Here is a 24366-nt window from a genome sequence, read left to right on the forward strand (position 1 = left end):
TGTATATTTAAAAGGAGGAATGCAGTTTTTCAAGGAGTTCACGCAAAATTAATTTGCTGTGGTTGAAACTTATTGTTTTTTTATCGACCTTTCACAATCTGAAAAAATATAAAAATTATAATGGAGAAATTCATACAACTGTAGAAAGGGCAAACTTTTTAGTTTACCCCGATAAGTTACTGCGTAAAATCAAAATATTTTAACAAAGAAAAATGTTTCATTTATCCAGTAACTTGACGTATTTAACAAATTTGCCTATCAAAAAAATTGCTAAGAAATAATACAATAATTATGTTTACGTTTCGGAGGCCAAAATCTGCCTCCGTCTACAGAAGTGGACCAAACATTCGAATATATTTGCATGTATTCCTTTGCTGATTATTTATTTCTCAACTTCTTCGACAGATGTCAAAGGAGTTTTGAAATGTGAAATCATGTCAATGTTGTTGGTTACCAACTGAAACATTCGATGTAATACAAGGTGCTCTCCGATATCAGTCTGTTGCCATTTCGCCACTCTCTATTTCTAAGGAGCTGTTCGAAATACAATTCTCCATTATACTTTTCATGTTTTTCAGATTGTGGAAGGTGAAAATACCCAAAAAAGGTCGATAAAAAACTGATTTTCTTTCACAAAAAACTTATTGTCTACTGTAAAGTTACTTTCTCATTTTACTGCTGATCAATCGATAATATTTCAGAAACCCTTCTGACTTCTGACTTGATGTTGAACTTTCTACCCGAACGACTTGAAAATGAAGACATTTCAAACTGTTGGACATGACTAGTTAGCTACTAGGACAAATATGTACGTCACTTAGGCAAACCCATGCCCGTTTCCAACTGCTGTCGATGGCGGGAGAAGTGGTATGACACACGCACGATAACGTCACATTCGCCACTTGCATATTTTCGCAAAGTGCAGCGTACAACGACCTGCATAGATAACTGACCAGTGATGACCAACCAATAAATAAATATTGACCAGCATGGTTGGAAATTCGCGGAATTTATCAAATCCGCGGAGTGATATCATCAGTTCTTGGAGTTCGCTTTATCGGTCATTGACATGTGGTGGTTTTACCAAAGGAAGGTTGTTGATAAAAAGGTTCATTGTCACTCAAGTGTTATGAAGGGATGATATACAAGGTATATCTAAAACAGGCGTACGTGGCTTTACTTGAAACAAGTCAATTATCATATTGATGATAAACGTTCGATTAAAAAATCACATGGACAAATAAATAAAATGAAAATGCATAGACACACAATAACTAGATTATGGAGAAATTACATGTCGTATTTTATGAATTCTGTTAGAATAAGGTTCGATTTCTCAAAGTTTTCCAATACATGTCTTTTTGTTTCATAGGGACTGAGATAGTTTTTTTTTGAGTTTGATAGCCGAGAGTGTGAGATTGTTTAGTGAAATATTGGATTTTTGTAATCCTTGTTGAGTATTTGTGAATGGGGAATGTTCCTCAATTTGGGTTATTACAGCAAATGCAAGTTTGAACAAAATAAAGTAGAGTTTAATTCATGAGTTTTTCAAATTCACTTCGGAAAGTATTCAAATTGATGTTTCGTGTTGGGTTTCAATTTTTGAAGGGATTTGTTTCTAATTCACATATTGGCAACAGCGCCTATATCAAGTTGAAATAATTTATACGTACCTAGATATTCTACTTTAAAAAAGGAAAATTATCTTTATAAATCAACAATTAAGGCAAAATATAAATTATAGTTCAATACCACCCCCCCAAGCTACATAAACAACAGTTGTTTTGTTATTTATTTATATAGAGAAAGATAGGTTAGGTACACAAAATGTCATATATCACAGAATGTCTCGGAACTCGGAACATAAGTAAACAGAACAGCACGCCTCTGAAATATGTCATCTTTGTTTGTCTCATACAGGTAATAGATCCATTGTCCTTTATTAGCTATAACCGATGTTGCCAAATGTTGAAATAGAAACGAATCCCTTTAAATGTTGAATGCATTATTTCATTCCTCTTTTTTAAGTATTTAAATAATTTTTTATATAAAAAAGTTGAAATGATGAGTTTAAAATACGTTGTTTTAGAGCTCTTTTATGAAAACTACTTGATTTTCGTCAGGAGGAACATTCCCCATTATGGCATGCTTTTTGAACTTACCAGAATATTTTCTGTAAATGTTAAAACATTCCTGGATATAAACTTCGTAGATGGTTTATGTTCAGTATTCATATTCAATATTATTTGTTTGCCCTGTGTTTTACCCTGTATATCGTAATATTTAGTTTAAGGTTCAGTTGTAATAAAAAAACTGAGAATGAAAAAACTTTTACCGACAATGAATTTCAATATTTCGTTCTTCGAAACCGGATTAAACCTAGATATTTCAGGTGGAACATAACACTTCATTCTAATCTTTTTGCTGTATACGATTGATCCTGTCTCAATTGATAATCCATATTTCTAAATACAAAATTTGAATGATATAAGAGAAACATTTTGATTCAAATTTCTTGGGAGGATTGTGATAGGGTATTTGTATTGTTTATTTCGAATAAATAAAGACGTGTACTGATACTCTATACTCGATTTAATAAATGAATTTAGAATAAGAGATGTTGCCTAGGGATGGGTGTGCATCCGTTCGTCTTTGACATTATCACGACGTTTCGGCAAGATCCCACGTGCCATACTCATGTGTTCTGCTTTGTAGCTGGACTTGAAATTATCTTATGGAGTAGAATTAATAACTCATTAGCCTTTGTGATACTGATTTTCGTTTATCCACTGCTAGTCTTATAATGTAATGAATCTTACTAATGTACTCGTACATAGAAGTTAGCTCACAGACCGATGTGAAAGCCCTGGATGTTGGTGATAAATTTTGTGCTTTATTCTGTTTCGAATATTTTATACTACCTTGTCAAAAAAATTATGAATTCAAAATATACTGGTATTGTTATTGTTTGGATTGTTTTTCTATTTTTATTAACCATCAGTGATTTGATGACATTATAGAACATTTGCGTCGAATGAATTCAGTGAACTTATAAATGAGGTCATACACACATGAGTTTGGAGTGTAAATATTGGAGTATCACTGTATAAAAAAGAGATTTATCAATCTTCCACTAGAAGATAAGTATTCAAACGAAGCACTTCGAACTCTATTATCAAAATAACGTAATAAGTAACGCCCCAAATATCAGACAAAACGACTACCGGAAAACGCGTGCTGTACACACGTGCTTCCATTGTGTAGTCATAAATCGTGAGTTTCGTAATCGAACCAGAATAGATTTTTCTGAAAATACGGTACCGTTATTCGAAATCCCAAGCCGGAGTTACGAAAGAGTGTGTAGTATGGGTCTAGGTCGAATAGCATACGAAATCTGTATTCAGGAAGTTTAAATTTTTGTACGTGCCAGTGAATATGATAGGACTACCTATATAAAATAATGATATTGAAACGTTTGATTACTTATTATGAATATTCCAAAGAAACCAAAGAAACTCAGCTAGAAGGATGTGTTTGAAAACAATCTGGTATTGAAAAATTACCCGAAAAGGCTTTTTATGTCTGCACGTGTTTCTACCCTATCGCACTTCATCAGCGCAGAGCAGGCACCTGCAAAAGGAAGGTTTTACTTGTTTGTTTGAATGTCGATTATACTTGGTTGCAAAAAATAATTAAATAAAACGGACGCCCTTGCTGTACTTGTATTTAAATTTACAGATTTGCTAAAAGCAAGTCGCGCAAATAGCTAAAAAAATAATTACTTACGTAGTTCAGTGAAATTGATCACTTCTGGCCTGAAAAAATCCATTAAATACAGTTTTTCTACACCAGACGAAAACACTGTCTATTGACGCCCGTTTCGCTAACCAAGTAAGCATCATCTGGAAATTACTAGAACAGTTTCATTATAACAAAATACTGCCTCTCAACGCGCGTTTCTCTGACCATGTTAGCATCATCAGGGAATGACTAGAACTACTCCAACTTGTTTAGCGAAACGCCCTAACAGAGACAGTATCTCTTTCGGGGGTGGAAGGTGTTCTTATTAAATAATCGAGAAGCTTTTAGTAAAACTAGAACTTCAATTAGTTTAGTAAACTTTAATAAAGACTTCTATTCAGAAATACTTTTTATTATTTTATTTTTTGAATTATTCGAGAAACAGATTTAGTCAAAACTTATTCAAAATATACCGAGAGCGAATTGGAGGTAGGAAATTAAGATTTCAAGAAATATTTTGATAAAAAATTTCACAGTGAACAGGTTTCAAAGATGAAAAAAGGCGAAATATTTTAGTTAAACTGCATTGATGTTACCTTCCCAACTGAAAGGAATTCTATGATTGATTCTTTACTTTTCCAACAAAAAAACAGTCATTTGGAAGCTTATCAGTGTTAAGTGTCACACGTTAAAATGTAAGACCTCGTTAATCCTTAGCTCGCACAAGCTTCGACTTTTGAGGGTTGTCGTTCCTAGGGGGGCGACAGCTGGTTAACGGAAAAACAGATTTTAAACAGATATTTTTTAACAGATCAGTAAAAAAATTCGCTGAATTCATCTTCCACAACAGGTGTTTCAGGAGAGAACGATAAACGATCGCCCTATTCCTGCGGACCGGGTGGACGATCTCGACAAGTGCGCTGCGGGTTCATCGTTCTCGAGGTCGTTGAATCGCCGACCGGCGGCAGGCAGAACTAGCAGGAGGCAGCCACAATGGCGAACGCGATTCTTCTCGTCGCCGTCGTCGTCTTCTTCGGCAGAGATCGCGCCAGATTGGTGCGTGGAGTTAAAATAACGGTGTCCGGAGTTCGTCGTTCGCGGTGCGAATGGACTGCAAACGTCAAGTGCATTTACCCCTTTCCTGCTGCGAGCAGATGTTCTACTGTTTATAGCACGGGCGTTTGCTCGATACGTGACGGGGTTTTCTATATGACCAATTTACCTTAAGGTGGCCGTTCAATGCGAGACAATAACCCTTTGACTCAAAACTCGACAGCCGTAAAGTTTTCAGATCCCCATCTTGGAAATAAGGTTGAAGCAATAATTAACGAGCAACGAGATCATTCAAAATGCGTTTTTTTACCACTGACACTCCAACCCTAAGAAGACATTTCCGTTCTACGATACTTCTCAAGAAGTGTCAATAAATGCCATTTTGGTACTGATAAGTATTTTTTTAAAGACAAAACACAAGCACTACAGGAAAATCCTTAAGGCGCTTTCAGAGCGGTGCCTGTGCGAAAGTAGCGATTCACATTGAATTTGAATCGATAGAGATTAAATCCATTTGGGAAAACGTTCTCAGGAAGTTTATTCCGCGTATTTCTGATATGTACCGCTCTTTGTGGAATCAACTGTGCCAAGTCACTTTAACACTTCCCGAAAGTATCTATAGAAGAGAGACAAATTTCCAACCTTTCTTCGATGTTCTAGGCTATCAAGTTTGCACGTGATGTTCGCGTCACCAATCATGCGGAAGGCTCTTTTCTGGATGGAATCCAGCAACTTCAGGGTATGTTTTGGGGGGCGGAGCTCCATACAAGAAAACAATACTCCAAAGAAGGTCTGATCTGAGCTTTATAAAGCATCAAAAGTTGCTGAGGTGTGTACAGTTTTCTGGTTCGAAACAGTGTTCCAAGCTCTTGACAAGCAGCCTTTGTAATTCCAGCGTCCATTTTAATCCCCAATAAACTTATCGAAGCAGAAAGCGGAATTGTCTTACCTGACATTACTATATCCGATTCGGAGACGTTTATCTTCTTGGAGAAAATCGATGCCTGGGTTTTTGTGGCATTGAATTGAACCTGACTACTTTCCCCGCAAATCGAAATCACGGAGATGTGCCTCCGTAGCCGATGTCCTGGAATCCAAATGGATTGACGAGACAAGTGGGCTTTGCTGACTGTATTCTTGGTGTTTTCCAATAAGTCGTTGATATACAATAAAAAATCATTTGTTAACGTAGTTTACTGATTAATAACAGAGAATAAACAGCTTTCTTCAGGCAGGATCGAAAATATATTTTTCTTTTTTTAAATCTCTTCTACTTTTTGAAGGCAAAAATGATATATGCACATTTCAAATATGCGCGAGCCAAGAATTAGAAAATGAGGTATCTGATTTTTCTTGGTCCAATTAATTATAATTCTGAAAAAAAAATATAACGTTAGACTGAATGAACTTTTCTAACCTGAACTTTTTTTGCAAAAAAAAATTAATATTAGCTTCCATTTCATTAAGGTCAATTTGAAGCTGGTTGGTTTGCTTATAGTATTGTTACGTTTTCCCCGTGGGTTTGCCAATAATTGACTATACTGTACAATTTCACTGCTTCACTGACAATACAACCAAACACTTTAACTGAAACTTTAAACTAATATTCAAATGGCTATCGCCTTGTTAGATCACTTCGTACCGCACTGTCAAGTAGACTTTCCTCATCTGCGTGTTTTTAGTGTTTAAATATGGTAATAGAAGTCTCAAAGCTGCTAGGGAAGTCGCTAGAAGTCTATCGAAACGATGTGGCATCTAGAACAATCGCCAAGCGGAAGTCGAATTGAGCGCGATATTGATTTACGACGACCAGCGGCAGACGACATTATTTTTTTTCCGAGGAAGATATACAACAAAATTATCACTTATGTGAATGCTGTTTCGATATCTGTTCTACTTTTTAGAGTTACCTTTCTGAGTAACAAATGGTTCCAGAAAAATGCAAGCATAATAGGATTCATTTTATTGTATTTTATTTTATTGTATAGTAATAAAAATAATGAATCTAGATATTTTGAAACAATCTAAACATTTCAATTTTGAACTTTCTAGTTGTGATAATGTTATATCAATGCGCACTTAATAAACAGAGAAAGCTTAAAACGATAGTCTTCTGCATTATTCGAAATTTGCTGTAGCTTAAAAACCACGTAGACAAAAATTCAAGAAGGACAGTCTTTTGAATTTCTCTGGAAAATATTTCTACAATAGAAAAGGCATCATTCCACTGGTGAGTCATATTAAACATTATTGTTATAATTACTGTGAGGTTTTTTCATCTTAGAGGTTTGTCCACAAGACCCTGTCTCCGAAACCAAAATATCAGGGGGGCGGCAACATCAACTAACAATAACTCCAAACAAAATGGGGAGTGATCATTGGCTCTGAAATTTGGCTGTGAGTAGAGGAATTATATTAATAATTAATCAATAAAATTATTAATTAACAAACCGAACACAAACAATGAGAATAAAATAATACATTGCCAAAAAAATTAAATTTTTCTAGGACCTCATGTTTATCGTAAATTACCGAAAGAAAATCGGTATCTAATCGCAGGAATTGAAGTTAGAAGAATACTGAAAATGGAACTGCAGTATTGCTTGAAAGATACACCTCGATCATTACGTTACGAATATACAGGGTGTTTCCTAACTACGGTACGAAACTTCATAGGGTGATTCGTTAGATCATTTTAGGAGAAAAAGTTCACATGAACATATGTCCGGAGTTGCTTCGTTTCTGAGATACAGGGCGTTGAATTAAAAAAAAACGGTATTTATAAAATATCATAAATATCCTTACACCGAGAACTGGCTGGTATTTCAATCGCCACAAAAGAAATAACTAGGAAAGGAATTTCTGGAAAAAACATAACAATCTGCACTGATAGCAGACAAGCTCTATTAGCCTTGAACAGACAACTTGTTAACTTGTTACCTCAGGGCTAGTAACATTATCCAGAGGTGTATTAAAGGGCACGGCAGGAGTAAAGGTAATCGCATTGCCGACTCTTTAGCCAAGAAAGCGACTGAACTAAGAATATTAGGACCCAGTGGCCCCAACGGCCTGATGACTTCGATAGTTGCGGAACTAGTCAAACGTCACACACTTGCTCAATCCCTGAAGAGATGGGATGAAATCAAAGGATGTAATCTTGCCAGGATCACCCTGGGCGACTCTAGGAAGCTGGCCCCGAAGAAATATCTGGCGATGACCAGGAAAAATCTACGCTTAACAGTAGGATTTCTGACTGGCCACTGTCAACTAAGGAAACACCTCCACAATATGGGGCTAGTGGACACACCTCTATGCAGGATATGTGAATAAGAAGATGAAACTGTCAGGCATGTCCTATGCGAATATATCCGGAGTTATCGTCAATAAGAGAGTGTGTGTTCGGCGAGTCTTGGCCTACATCTGCCGATATAAAGGAGATGTCTCCCAGAGACCTGTCCACCTTCCTGGAAAGGACAGGATGGACGATGACCTAGGAGGACAACTCTTCGAGAGGATGTACAATGGGTCACATGTGGGCAAAGTGCGTAGGCCTACACTCACCCTCCTTACTCTACAGATACAGATCCTTACACCGATTTGGTTGAAATTCGCTAAAGTTATTTGAAGTAATAAGGCGCTCATTCTACACAAATTAGATTGAAGTTATTAGGTCCAGTGGAATCTCAGTGAGCACCACATCCAACAATATTGGGAAAAAAGAACGTCACTGACTTGTAGTTTTTTATTTTTTCAAAACAATCAACTGAAAATACAATATTTTCGTTGCTTGTGTTTTCTTCATTTCTATCTTCGTTTTCGAGGAAAAAATGAAGCCATATCATGAACACCTGCTTTGGCGACTAGCTGACAGCGATAGTGTTGTCATATCAGTGAAAGCCATAGTTGTCAATTAGCAGTGATTCCATCATGAATAATTTTACTAACGCTGAAATCGCTGACATGCTGACGTTGCTTCAATACCCTGTATTTCTGAAACGAAGCTCGGACATACGTTCATAGGAATTTTTTTCTTGAAACGACCTAACGAATCACCTTCTGAAGTTTAGTACAGGGAAACACCCTGTATAGAATGCACTCAATTGACAATCAGAAGGATGGTATTATGTTGTAACCCCTGACGTAGATATTAAATCAACATCAATCTCCTGAAATATAAAAAATTAAAAATACCTATGTATAATTCCTGAGTCAGTCTACAAAATTAATTGCAATTCAAAACAGTACGATTTTTCAAACGATTTCAAACATTTTTCAAAGTGTCCTGTTAAAGAAAAATAATCTCTATTCAATCTGAACCCAATAATATCGGCGCCACACTCGTTTTTTTCCTCCATCTAAGTAGAATGGTCGCGTGCTTGGTAAGTAATTAACGAAAGGAAAAGAGTAAGCCACCAGCAATCGCCGGCGTCGAGAGGTAGATTAAGCAGGTGAGTGACCCACAAAGGGGACACTGGCACTGTTGTAAACCCACTGCCACGCGCTCATTACGTAATCAGATATCACCGATTGCTGGTAAATATTTTTGCATTGTTTTCAATTAGCCACAACAGGGTGATATTATTCGAAACATGGAACGTTTCGTCATCACACATTAGTTAATTGTGATAAATTGTTTCACTACGATTGAACCAATTCGTGTTTTGTGAAGCCTGTTTCGAGCGTGCATTTTGAAATTTTATCAAAATAGACGGAAGAGCAACCTCAGGAATGGTCCATGAGGCTTGTGAGAGGAACGGATTAAAGAGACCTTACTTGTTTTCGTGCGACTTCTAACGTGAGTCAGACGATACTCATTCTACACATTGAGCAACATAACACACTCGTTTCGAGATTGTCAGAACAGGGATCAAATCCGCAGTCACAATAGTGATGATTTTATGAGTGGGAACTAACTAACCTATTGTCAACTAATGTATTATCAATGTGATAGGATTTCTTCAAATATGAACGAAATAATATGGATAGAATAAAAACATATTTTTATGTAATTTTATATTGGCCAGAAAATATTCACTTTTACGGAGAACCCTTTTTTATTTTATCGTTATCGTTTTAGGCATTATATTTTATAACGCTTATTTGGGACTATTAAAGACTCTTATGAAATTGTCTTTTAATTATTTTATAAGTTTCTTTACAAAACTACTTTTTAAGAGTGTAAGAAAGTTTTTATAGTAAATGCCGAGATGTTTATAAAATTAAATAGATGGATGAAGCCGTTGTTAAAGTTAAAGAAAGAAACTTTCTAGAAAGTTTCATTTCTCTTTTCTTCATTTATAAAATTGTTTGAAGTGTTTATAAAAAGTAAAAGGCCTTACAAAATATTGATAAAGACTATAATGTTTTATGAAACGGTGCCTACTTATAGCTGTTTTATAAACACATTAAAAACATTTCTGGGAGAAATACAGTTTTACATTTTTTTTCTTCGAAACGTTTCCGCAACTATAACAAAATATAAAATCGCTAGTTAGGTAATATGAGGAATAATAGAAATTAATCTTGAAGGTTGCGAAAGTTGCATATATGAATAAACTAGCAAATGGTAAACACATTATTACTGCAGAGGAAAAAGGTAGCATCAACTTGCCCTTGCAATGAAACCTGCAGAGGTAGACAGAAAATGAACTTGACTCGGCAATATATGTCGAAGCTTTTCTTTATTGTTCATCAACTCCACCTACTCACGGTTCTTTTTATTAAGTATATCAGCGTTCAATCGTTGTCATCATGACCCGGCATAGTACCACTGATGTGCCCTGTGATAGATCAAAATAGTGCTGTCTGATATCAAAGCATACATTTTGCGCGTTCCAGTTTTGAGCTAGTTACCATTGCAGTGAAGCTTCATAAAAAAATCGACATTTGACTGTCAATGTCGAAGTTTGGTTATGCAACAGATCGCTCATATTTGATATTCGTGATATAAATTTTCATTCGATTCCACGAATGCTTCCTTCATAAGGGGAATCGTCATTTCCATTATTACCTAAAGGTTGTTCTTGTTAAGTGAAGAAGAATTATCATACATGATCCGGCCTAGTACCACTGATGTGGTACTAGGCAGGTCGAAACAATACTGTCTGATATTTGATCATAGATGTAACGATTTTGCGTTCTGGTTTTGGAAAGAGAAATAGAGTGCACCACTTTTGGCTATTGATGTCAAAGCTTAACTTTGCGGACTGCATATAGATATTTCATTGGAATTTTAAATTTTCTGTTAATCTTGTAGATGATCATTTCTTGATGTTAATTTTGTTAGTGAAATGCCTCCAAAAGACAGTGATTTAGTGCTGCAGAAAAAGTGTTTTCGTTAGACTTAGTCACACACATATTTGATGGCTGTCGTCAATACGGTGTGCTAAATATTGAAATTTGCGACATTTTGTTGCGAAAAGCACAGCAAGAAGATCATCCAGAATAATTTCCATGGATAATTTGTCCTAGATTTATTAACTATATATTCAAATGTCCAAGTTGAATTTCTTGTGAGCTATGTGTGCTATAGAAATTCAATATCATCTCATTTCTGAACCTATAACTTTACGATAAGTTTCTGAACTAATTACTGTTATGAAGACCAACTCTACTCTCGAAAGATTCCATAGTTCTATTAAGATTTTACCGACGGCAAAATGCAATGGCACATTTCAGATGGCGTATGTTCAGAAGTTATTTCGAGAATTTACATTTTTCAATAAAGTTTCTGAAATTTTCAAACACTTATTCAATATGTTTTACCATTGGTAAGAAATTATTTTCAATGATATTTTTGGTTGAATCACTATTCAATTTTATAATGTATTTGTTGATTTTTTAATGTTATGGTATGCTTTTATTTACAGAAAAGTAATAATTGTTACTGTTGATTAGTTGGTCTTTGATTCTGTTAGAAACTATAGTTTTTGGTAGTTTCGTTGCAACATTTCTTCATACATACCAAAGTGCTGATGACACAGACTTATTATTAATTGATATAAAAAGATACATTCAGTATTATAATTATGTTAATATACTAATTTTATAAAGAAATGTAATTTTTATCGTCTTTTATAATTTTAGAATTTTGTTTATTGACTTCTATGCCTTAACATCATAACCATCCATTAGACATGTAATGGTAATTATTATTCAAATTGAATATTTTATTATAACTTGAAGTGTTTAATCGTTCTGCTGGTAGGCAATTAATTTGCCTACCAGAAAGTGAAATGTTCATAATTTATCGCATATATATTTGCACTAATTCCTACTAAAATATATCTAGATGACAAGTATGTCTTTGCTGAATATTCACCAATAAAATGAGAATAATAAAGAAACAAGTTGCTTCGTTCATACTGTGGACAGAAATTGTTTATGGTTTTATCCACTAAAGATACTACTACTTGCGAGTTTTCAAATATCAATTCCTGAAACCACTTTGAATAACTCTGTATACAATGAGTATTGCTTTTGCAACTGATGGAATAAATCGCACATATCAACTTTCTCGTCACCCATCCCTGGTAGCGAGACAGAAACAATTTATCAACGGTTTCAAAACAAAAAAGTAATCGGTTGATGAATCGAAATCGTAGTAGGGCTTGGTGCTAGCAAGGTCGAAACTCTCGCTCGACATACTTTGTCTCTTTCCCACATTATGTGAAAGACAAATATAGAAGCGGTTTCGCAGGTTGTCCTCGAAGAGTTAAATGACCCTTAGGACTTTCAACTGATCGCGAACGACCATGCCCAGACACGCTTTGAAAAATGTGGAAAATATAGCACTAATTGGAAGAAAAAAGTTCTCACGAAGTAGAACTAGGGTAAAAACGGAATTGATAGTTCTTTGTGTTAAAAAAAATGAAGTGATTTGGCACTGTTTTCCTACTCGAATATCGTTTTTTTTTTAAATAATGTGTGATATACTAGAAAACATCACCTAAAATTATTTTTCATTCGACCACTTTTTTTTATTGTCGATATTCTAATGCCAACTATGACTAAACAAAAGTGAAAGTTGATTGAAAGAACTTATTTTTGGGAAAGTGTATATGTTGCATATAATCCGTTTTGATGAAACGAAATAATTTTTTTTTTAATTTATACAACAAAAGTTTTTTGAATTGCCTTTTTGCAGAACTACCACAATCAAAACGCTTGGAAAGTTAGTTGTTCACGTTCCATGTACGAACAGTAATATCAAAAGGGCCTTGATTTATACATAGAAATTTTAATAGATCTTTGATGTAAATAATAATGATTCAAGTGTGATCAAACAAATGTTGATCAGAAAATAAAAATCTCCTTTTTAACACAAATTCTGATTTTGAAGTAAACTCTCTCAACTCCATATAGCTAGACAGTTTATTTTTACATTTTTTTGTATGACAAAATTTGTAATGCGTTTCAGAAATCAAAATATAATTTTTGGGAAAGTTTTTGGCTTGCTACTATTCCATCTTGATACATTTTTTTATATCAAGATGGGGTAGTAAAAAGCCAAAAACTTTCCCAAAAATTAATCACTACTAAAAATATAACCCCTTCAATTCAAAATATAATGTTGCTAATAGGTGATAACAATATTCTTCACCTATACCACCACATACCAAATACTCAAAATATATCAGGAAATTAATCCAAAAAATTTATATTTCTTATTTGAAAAAGTATTAGGTACACTCAAAAATTATTATCATTTCGATTCATATAATTTTTATTCAAAAATAATTATCGCGATATGTATTTTTTCAAATGGTTTTGAAAATTTTGATCAGATTTTTATTTGTTTTCGAATATCGAATTCAAATTACGATTTTTTATGTTAAACTCATTGTCATGGAATGTTGAGTCAGAAAGAAAGTAACCAAAGTTACAAGCATTGCATATCATTTTTTACTTAGTGGTTATCACATTTCTAGGTTAGGCAGACCGGAAGATATTGGCCAACGTATACAATAAATTCATGGCCAATTCTAACTATATGCCATGATGGGAGAATTTCTTACAAAAATATGTTCAAATAATGTCAACAAACAACGTAGTCTTTGACATCGCTGTGAGCAAATGACGTCATGTATTTTGATTAATGTTCGTTGTTATGTGACTTAAGAATGATACATTTTGATAAATAAATAAAACTAAATTCCTTAGAATTGAAATATGTATTGTTTTTATAATCTACATTACGGAAACTACCGATTCAGTGGAAAATTATATTTCCTTGAGAATATTATATCCATTGTTATAATTTTTCTGGAGAATTTTTATGAACAACCTAACCATTTGAACTACGTATTTGAAATTTTCAATTTTTTAAAAATTAATCTGACTTATCTATCTATGAGTGTATGTAAGTAGATATAGGGATTCATTCCAATGAAGAATAATTGTGTCGACGTGAAACCTTATATCCCTATATAAAAATTCGGTATACAAATTTTTGATTTTTTTCATCCTTCCTTTGGAAGATCCCAAATTTTATTATATTTCCTTGGAAACTGTGGAAATAAAAAAATATATTTTGAAGCTGTTTACCCAAAACCATATTCGAAGTTATTGTCGTTTATCACTTCATAATTATCTCTCAGTTGGGGTTCAATTCAAGTTTTTTGGCATGATTTATTCAAGGAGTAGCAATGACAGACAAGTCATATCATGGCTCTCCTCCAGTTAGGACCATATTGAAATGAATGTATAAATTTAGTGGAAATCCATTTCTTGAGCACAGTACTACAATAATTAATTTCATTGTTTGACGACTCAGATATTTTTTACAGAATCCCGAATAACCTAGATCTCCATTCTAAAGAAAAACGTATCAGGCGAACCTGTTGAGTTATTTTAGGTTTACATTTAAGTCTTGTTTTCAAAAATCTAATATTTTACTTCAAAAAATTACACAAGTGGTTCATTTTGATATTCACGACAGAAAATATTTGTTTGGCATATCGTACGTAGTACATCTAAAGAAAGCATATTGCTATTTATGACTCTTATTTCGAAAATGGTGATTTTAATACATATTCCTTATTTTGTTTTTGTGCCCAGCTGTATGTGTTTTTTTTGTTGTGTATGATGTAAAATGTCTCGGAATTTATTCTGGCAACTCAAGAATAAAACATAGTAACGTCATTATGAGACTAAGACAAAATGAGCAATTTTTCAAAGTAATTTCATAGGTTAGCATGTTATTTTTTTAATGAATGTTCACCGTTCGCTAACAAAGAATAAATATATGTGGATGTGGAACGAATTTTTCAATTCATAACATTAGCAATAACACAAACATATTCAAATCAGCATATTTTGTCAGATAGTTGTATTTCATTATCCAATATCTTTTGTTGAGCATTCACTGATGAAGTAACGACATAGTTTTGTTCCGTGTTTTGTGGGTGAAGGAAGCAGTGGGAAATTTCTAAAAATCTGTTTTGAAATTCTTATCTACTAACTAATTGGTTATTTATTGCAAGCTTTACATCATTGTTATGTCCGTACTTACTAGTTCCATGGAAAATTGCATTGTTTTATGAAGCAATACATAAGTGAATTACCTGAAACAAGAGAAATATTATTGAAATAACTAGATTATATATATAACAATATAAAGTAATTGTTAATTAGGATTTTGATGTTTTCTGAAACAGTTATTACTTTATCTGTCTCAATACTAAGTTCCTCGTCGGATTCGATCCATATAGAAATAAAATTTGAAATACTACATAATTATTTTTAATGATACAAAAACGACGTACGTTTTGGATATTAATAAATTACAAACACAGAAATGTACAATGAGTAACTTTACTTACTTTCAACTTTTTGAATATTTGTTGTAAGTGAACTCATTAATTATTGTACATTTCTGTGCTTTTAATTTATCAATATTTCAGAACCCGAAGATGGCAATAATGTCGAAACGTAGGTTGTTTTTGTACCATCAAAAGTGAATATACAGTATTTCGCAGAAAAATAATTACGAAAACAAAATAATTTACTTTTTCATTTAGATTCTATATTTTATGTGGGTTTCGGATAGAGAAAATCATTAATAAAAATACCATGAATATCGAAAACATTCTTTTGAAATGTTCACATCGATATGATTCTTTCAGGTACAAAAAGAAACATTTCATAAGAAATTCCCCATAAAAGATGTAATTCAAAATGCTACAGTCAATTATCATATTTTTTTATTGTTCACGATCGGCGTCAAATATTCTTATCCAATAAGGGTGAATTACTCATTTTTTATATATCGAAAATTTTCAAAAATAAATATTGTAAATATTATAGTAATGTTTATAACACTGAGAAAAATTGATTATTAAATTTTTGGAAAGTATTAAAATTACGAAAACAAAATATTGTTTTTACAAATTGGTATTCAGTTTCTCAAAGAATATTGAGTATTATTATGTGACATGATCTGAACCCATGACATATTTTTCCTTTTTTTATAAATGTCCAATATTCTGTAGTGATCTCACTTATAACTTTAATTTTGCTTCACCAAATGAAAAAAAAAATTTTTTCATTTGTAATAGTGACAACTAAAATAATAATATAGTAACAATGAAAATATAGCACAGAATATGCAGATAAAAGGAAGAATACATCTGATTATGAAACATTCACTGTCAAGTCAAAATTTAATATCTTTATCTTCCTTTCTTCTTCTAAAATAAAACAAAAATGTAAAATGATTCGTATTATAATCAATATTGATACAGAAAACTGTTGGGCTTATGAAAATTCACCATTATTTCTTAAAATTGACAAAGACAGATAACAAAATAATCTAAAAAATCAAACCAGAAGAGAGAGAGGGGGAGAGAGAGATTTGTACGTCTAATAGGAAATACGACAAATATGTATTCCACAATTTTCCAGCAGAGCACGGAGTTATTGAACTCGGTGCGTGAAGTACTTAGAGAAGGATGGAACGTATACAGTTTATTGAGGAGCTATGAAAGGGGTCAGCAAAGGTTTGTAACCGCGAATAAGGTCACTCCTCGCGATCTAGTGTGAGTAACCTCGATTGCGAAAGCTCAAACACCTCTTTCCCACTCCACTGACTCCGAAGAATCGAGTGTAACGTATCCTAACAGCGTTATGATGAGAAGAGTACCCGCTGTTTCCTGGAATTATGATATTATAATCTTTCGAAACGTATCGGAAATATTTGTAAAAAATAGGATTGAACTGAGGTCTTTGTAAGATTTAAACTCTTTTCCACCGGCTTCTTTTATCAGATGATACATTATTTGAAGGAGAATATTTAACATTTGTGCTGAAAAGTTTGTAAGCCAAGATAGAAAATAAATTTTTGATCAGATTTGATTTTATTATTCGCCTTCGAATGCGATACAACGATTATAGCGGTCATAACATTTTTTGATACCATTTTTAAACTATTATATGTCTTTATCCTCAAAATAGGTCTCAGTTCCGTCAGTAACTTCTTTATCGGCCCTAATTTAATTGACGTCTCAGAACGGAAAAAAGTCGCTAGGGGCCAGATCTGGAGAATACACATGTACATACGGAAGCAATTAAAAGCCAAATTCACACAATTTTGACATCGTTTTCAAAGATTTGTAGCACGGGGCATTGTCTTGACGAAACAGCACATTCTTTTTCTTCGAATGGGGCCGTTTAACCGTGATTTCGTCTTTCAGACGCTCCAATAATGTTATGTAATAGTCGCTGTCGATGGGTTTTCCCTTTTTAAGATAGTCGATGAATATTAAACCATGCGCATCCCAAATTACCGATACCATAACCATGCCAGCTGTCTGTTGCTGCATTGCATGCTTTGGAGTCGGTTCACCATGTGCAGTCCACTCAGATGACGATTGTTTTGAATTGATGGAGCCATGTTTCATCCATTGTCACATGTCGATTCATCTGATATTCCATTGTGGAACAGCTTCAAACACTGCTCATTCATCAATTTCACTTTTCTCCTCTTCAAAGTAGTCTCCTTCAGGTATAATACACTTGTGCCAGCGTTTTTTCCAATCTTCGAAGCAGTAGTTCTGAAATGCACTTTTTGGTATGACCTTGAGCTCTCTCAGCAATTCGGTTTTCATTTTTTTTTAAGACAAAACACAAGCACTAAAGGAAAATCCTTAAGGTGCTCTCAGAGCGGATTTCAATCGCTGGAGATAAAATCTATTTGGAAAAAAGTTCACAGCAAGTTTATTCCACATAAACACAGTTCTCCAGATGAAAGAGTTCTTAAACACTGAAGTTCGAGGTGTACTGAGTTGAACATCAAAACGATGAGCAGCCACAGTTCGTCGCGCATTTCTGATATGTACCGCTCTTGGTGGAATCAAATGTGCCATATCACTTGAACACTTCCCGTGAAAGTATCTATAGAAAAGAGACAATCTCCAACCTTTCTTCAAGGTTCCTGGCTATCAAGGTTGCACGTGGTGTTCGCGTCTCCAATCAGGCGGATGGCTCTTTTCTGAATGGAATCCGGCAACATCAGGGTATTCCTAGGGGCAGAGCTCCATACATGGAGTATTGTTCCAAAGAAGGTCTGATCTGAGCTTTATAAATCATCAATAGTTGCTGAGGTGTGTACAGTTATCTGGTTCGAAACAGTTCCGAACTTTTGAGAAGCAGTCTTTGCAATTCCAGCGACATGATTGTGCCAAAACATACTGGTGTTCATTTTAACTCTCAACAAACTTATCGAAGCAGAAAGCGGAATTGTCTGACCTGACATTATTATATGAGTTCGGAGACATTTATCTTCTTGGAGAAAACCATTGAATTGAACCTGATTACTTTCATCCCAATCTGAAATCACTTCTAGATCCTCATTAACATAATATGCAACCTCCTGCTATCGGTGAAGATGTGACTCGGCAGCCGATGTCCTGGAATCCAAATGGAATGACGAGATAGGTGTGCTGTCGTCAGCAATATATTGGTTTCTTGTTTTTTTCCAACATGTCGTTGGAGACAATATGGATCCCTGGGGAATACCAACGTTGATGATGAAAGTATTTGAGAGATATCAATCAACGGCCACTTGCAGGAAATGTTCTTTCAGGAAGCTGAAGAGCCATACACAAAAATGATCTTTCAAACCAATAGCATCGAAGTTTGGCCAGCAAACCCTCATGCCACACACGGCAAAAGGCCTTAGAAATATAAAGCGCAACAGCTCTTCATTCTCCATATTACTTGATTGCGTTATTCCAAATATGGGTGACATACGATAGAAGATCACCTGTTGATTTTTGTTTACGAAAGCCATATTGATGATTGCTCAAGATGTTGAAGACTCCCAAATATTTGAGGATATGTTGGTTCACGACTTTCTCCATGATTTTTCATAACAATGACAACAAAGCGACTGGTATATAGTTATTTGGAAGATTTTTCTTGTCCTTTATGGGAATAGAGTGAACGCGAGCAATCTTCCAGCAAGTAGGAAAAGCCCCTTTCTTATAAGACAGGTTGAAAAGTCTGCAAAATACTGGTGCGAGTTAATTTGCCTCACAAAACGACGTCCTTTCATGCGTCTCTTCAATCTTGGGACCAAGAAAAAGTCGCAGAGGGCCAACTCTGGTAAATACGATGGCTGGGGCATGATTTCGGTGTTGGCCAAAAAAATACGAACAAGCAATGACGAGTTAGCAGTTGCTTCATCGTGATGCAAAAGCCATGAATTGTTTTTTCACAATACCAGACGTTTTCTTCGAATTGCTTCTCGCGAGCGGCGCATAATTTCAAGATAATATTAACCGTACGACCAAGAACTTCTGATGCACAATGCCACGATAATTGAACTTTTGGTGCTTTATTTTGGCCTGGGCTCTTCCATTGGGACGATTGGACTTAGGTTTCGATGTCATAACCATATTCGTTACCAGTTATGATCTTTTTAAGCAAATCTGGATCGCTGTTGACGTCATTTAACAATTTCTGAGCGAATGCTGAACAATGCGACGAATGTAACCGTCGCATCATCATCGCTGCCAGACGCTTCGTGCCCAAAATTTCCGAAAAAATTGCATGACATGCAATTTTTTCATCAACATTTTCATCAATCGTTGTCATTCATAACTTCTCCACCTTCTGTGAAAAGCTTGTACCACTTGTAAACCTTTTTCTAACTCAGAGTACAATCACTGATTGCCACTGTCAACATTTCAAGTGTTTTTGAGCACTTATTTCTTTTTTTTTAACAAAATTTTATGCAAATTCTTTCATCCATTTTTTTGCTTGAGATGAGTATACCAACATAAACAAATGAAAACATCGCTAATCGAATGCACGAAAACCGAGAAATTTGAACATTCAGCTTATTTTTTGAAGAGCCCGTACATTTTTGGTCAATTGAATCTAGAAAATAAATGTAATTCAAATAATCGCTGACTACTTTAGGTAGCCAAGATAAATTATTCATCATAAATTTTGAAGATTGAAACAATTTTACAGGAATTTTTGAAGATTGCGATTGACAGATATCGATTAATCAATGTGGTAAAGAATATTTGCTATACATCTTGAAAAGGCTAACAGAACCATCTAAAAAACAGAAAAAATAATTCTGAACTCTATTTTTGAATTTTTGACAAATAATTCATTTGATGCTGACATTATTTGATCCGTTATCTTAACCAATAGTATTTCACAAGTTTGCAGAAAAAATATAGATTTTTTCCGTTTCATTCAAAATTATTGAAATTATATTGCAATAATTCATTACTCTGCTCGCATTTGACTATATTGCTGTGTTACAAACCATCTAAAATATGAATTTAGGTCAACATTACTTTTAATTAAAATGAATGAAAATATACAAAATGGGCAGAAGTCGTACCACAACTTTTCTATATATTTTCTTAATGCCTCGAACACCTACATTCAATTTGTTTCCACCAGAAAACCTATCGATTGATTTTCTGTAATAGTTAACAATAAATGCACATCAATAAATGTACTTAATAACAGTGATAAAATTTTGAACCACATTTTGGGTGACCACCTGTCCGGAACTTTTTGAAGCCAATTCCTAATATTTAAATCAACTCTTCGAATCACAATGCCTATTTTATTATTTACTAAGCTGTATTACAAATATATGTACACTAAAAATGTTATAAAAATGACACTGGCACTGAAGTTAGGTAATTATAATTTTCAATAATAATAGGTCACTTGAGAATTAATAATTTTTTTTTTCTATTTAGAACAAATTTCAAAAATATCATAATACACATTCACGGGGTTTCACAGTTATTCGAATCCACAAACATTTCGGTTATTTACATCACAATATTATAATCGATTCTTAATTATCTGAATTGATAACGTCTGCTTAAACATAATTTCAAGATCATTCTCCTAACAACACCAACTAAAACCATTAAAAATCCAATCCATTATTTACATATAAATTCAAGTTCATGCACTAACACTAACATAATATGCAGAGCTATGAAACCTCGGTACATAGTACTTGTGGGTCCATCTAACGATCAACTCGTGAATGTCAGTTTGCGCTCGGTTGGATCTGAATCCGCTAGAGGACGCAACGTTCAGCATTCCGCAGAAATTCGAATTCTGGAGGTATTTCGTATTCGACCACGTGCTAACTCTGTTATGGCGAGATTATAATGTGTTTACAAGGTCAATAATACTGAGATTTGACTTGTTACGTGTTAACAGTTTGATATAAATAGAAATATCAATAATATTTATGTGGTCTTCCGAATTTGTTTTTACTATTATGATGGAAAGTAAAATGTAGCTATGGTCAGTAGGTATGATTTGAAATTGAAGTGAATTTTACCATGAACTTGAGAATTAATTTGGGATTTTGGGAAAAAGTTGTTGAACTAAGTAAATTACCGTTTCAAAGGTTTTTTATAAATCTTCAGGAAATTGTAGTTTTGATGTTAACTATTGAATTATCCATGATAATAAAACAATTTTTACATTAACTTTACTAAAACGTATCTCGCGGTACGAAGTAGCTTCTTCAGTTGAACTGGCGACCACTAACAGTTCTACTGAGGAAGTAATAAGTGTTGAAATTGTTTTATTATGATGGATAGTGTTGATAATTTCCATCAAGTAACAGGCCATTGATAACTGTTGAGTTATTCACGAGATGGTAAATGTTGAGGATATACCTAGTATCTATATTTTTTCTATTTAATTTGACAGAATTGCGTTGTATATGGATGTCGTACACTAACAGCTATACGTTTGTGAAACTCTTGGTAGTTACTTTATTTTAAGCGAAAAGTGAATTCGTTGATATTAGGAACAATTCCGTAGATGAATTACAAAATAATTTATCTATATAAATCGTGATGCTCTTGATATCATGTCAAGGTCACCGAAAGGAAACATTTATGTCTTGATCTTAGGTGAAAAATATGTGTTAAATCTTGGTTTTATACGGAAGTCCATGATGCAATTTATTTTTCAAAACGACTCTTCTGTATCCACAATGGATATTAGTTTCGTAGTTTTTTTTTGTTGAACACTAGCAATTTTTCTGTTGTTCATCGACAAAGTATCGTTCAGAAAAAAATTTGTGAAAACATACTAATTTTTTTTGAATAATGAATGATTTTTGAATTCTAAGGCGAACTACTTGAACAAACATTTTAGTCGTACCTGGTGGAAACTCCAAAATATCGAGACTTCCAGAACCCCGAGAAAACATTTTACACTGACAACCGAAGAACTTCTCTAAATTGGTGACTGACGAAGAACTTTTATCCAACTGACGGTTCAAGGGTGGCAGCGTCGGGGTTGTTACCATCGAAACGTGGGCGTCGCGACGCGCGCAACCTTCATTCACCTGTAGATTTGGTTGGACAGCGAAGCTTTTCGCGGTATTTTCGCACGTGGATGGACGGTATTTGGTATGTGGCACGGGGGATATATACGCAGATACCAGATACCAACTGCTAGTTGAACAATGACATTTTATTAATGGTTGTTTCATTGGTTTGATAACAATCACATTAATGGCCTGTTATCTCGAGGTTGGTGAACTCGAATAGTGTCAAAATTTCGAGATAATAAATGGTAAAAACATTTGCCAATTTCAGCAAAAATTATATTTTCAGATGTTTCTCGTAATGTCGTATCATATTCTAACTGAAGAAATGAGTTGAGACAGTTGAGAACATTGTCAAATACTCAGGGAATGTTGATAAAAGGTAGCTTCATTAAAAACTTTTAAAGGGAAACATGTTTTTAGAAAAAATGCATTTTCGAAGAGTTGCTGTAACTTTTTTCCTGACAAAAGTTTATTGAAAACATTTCCAGAGCATTTTTTTACGTAAAATTCAATGGCGTGAAAAAACTCATTTTTTCAAATGAGATGTCAATAATTATTGATAGAAAACTATTTTTTTAATGAGGCACCCTATATATTTCTGCATATTTCAATAGAGCTTAAATTACCTTTCCGAAAACGTAGCACACTTGATGTTTTCCCAGAGTTATCTGTGAAATACAGAGCTTTTTGATTTTTTCATGAAGACTTTGAAACGCACACTTTGGTCAAGAAGCCTTTGGACGTTCAGCAGTGCTATCAAATGTTGAGAAAGCTTTTCACAGCACTAATTGAAACCCATGATTTCAATGAAACTGAAAACAATTTACACCATATTTACTACTGATAAATGAAACTTCAACAACAATAAAGAAGCTTCAACAAAAATAAAGAACAAACAATGAAATATACTTCTTCAGAGGAAGTTTTCGAAATGTTTACCAGCTTCTCCTACACACAGGCAACACTTTTTCTGAACGTTTTTTTCCGAATTGATTAGTTCAATAGGAGTGAGACAGACAAAACTTTGCATCACTGCCGTTTCCAATTCGTATCTAGGATTGGTCGGCAATTTGTAAATAAAATCTTTTAACCTTCCCCAGAGATAAGTCCTGCCAACGGTTGGGTCCTTGGTTAGTTAGCCAATTATTACCATAATTTGCATCAAAAAAATTCATGACAGTTGCAGTGTTGTGAGGCGAAACCCCGTCTTGTTGAAAATATATTTTTCTGAGCTTCATTAGTGGCAATTCAATAACAAGGGGTGCAATAGCTTTAAAGTGAACGGGCCGATATTTCAACTCCTGAAAACATCTGCCTTGACTCCACCATGGAATGAGGATTTTGTTGTGCCCAAGTATAAGAATTGTAGTGGTTGAAAATCTCAGCACTGCTCACATAAGCTTCGCCTGTCCAAATACAATTTAACGAAAAATCACGCACTTGATTACAACTTTTCAGTAACCACTGGCAAAAACCCATGCGGCGTTCAAAATCTCCTGGTCTGAGTTGATGAACTCTTTTGGTTCTGTTTGACTTGAATTTGGGTTTTTTCAAAATCCTCCTAACGTTAGTTCTTGGTAGGCCTTGTTGATATTTTCAAATTTCGCGTTGACGTTTTGGGATTATTTTCAACAGCTCCTAAAACGACTACTTCTTTCAATTCCTAATCCCTATTCGATTTATATAATTTTGGCCTTTTCTTTTCAAATGGACCACCATCAATTAGGTTT

At 34.1% G+C, this 24366-nt stretch overlaps 1 protein-coding gene across 5 annotated transcripts in view; it reads right to left on the bottom strand.

Annotated features, from left to right (window-relative positions):
* Eip75B (Ecdysone-induced protein 75B) overlaps nucleotides 1–24366 on the bottom strand; it is a 241150-nt gene that overhangs the window by 54572 nt on the left and 162212 nt on the right. Inside the window, exon 1 of one of the 5 annotated variants that reach the window (XM_074172381.1) lies at nucleotides 22465–22627. The exons of 3 other annotated variants lie outside the window; for them this stretch is intronic. In XM_074172381.1, coding sequence (XP_074028482.1) covers nucleotides 22465–22612 — 148 coding nt within the window. In that variant the 5' untranslated portion in view covers nucleotides 22613–22627. Of the gene's footprint in view, nucleotides 1–3786; nucleotides 3845–22464; nucleotides 22628–24366 lie in introns of those variants that run through there. One more of the 5 variants, XM_074172385.1, reaches the window with a different exon arrangement.

The sequence above is a fragment of the Leptinotarsa decemlineata genome, unplaced genomic scaffold (assembly GCF_025532065.1).
Source record: "Leptinotarsa decemlineata unplaced genomic scaffold, Ldec_3_MD MMD2_tig00000090_RagTag_RagTag, whole genome shotgun sequence".
Taxonomy (NCBI): domain Eukaryota; kingdom Metazoa; phylum Arthropoda; class Insecta; order Coleoptera; family Chrysomelidae; genus Leptinotarsa; species Leptinotarsa decemlineata.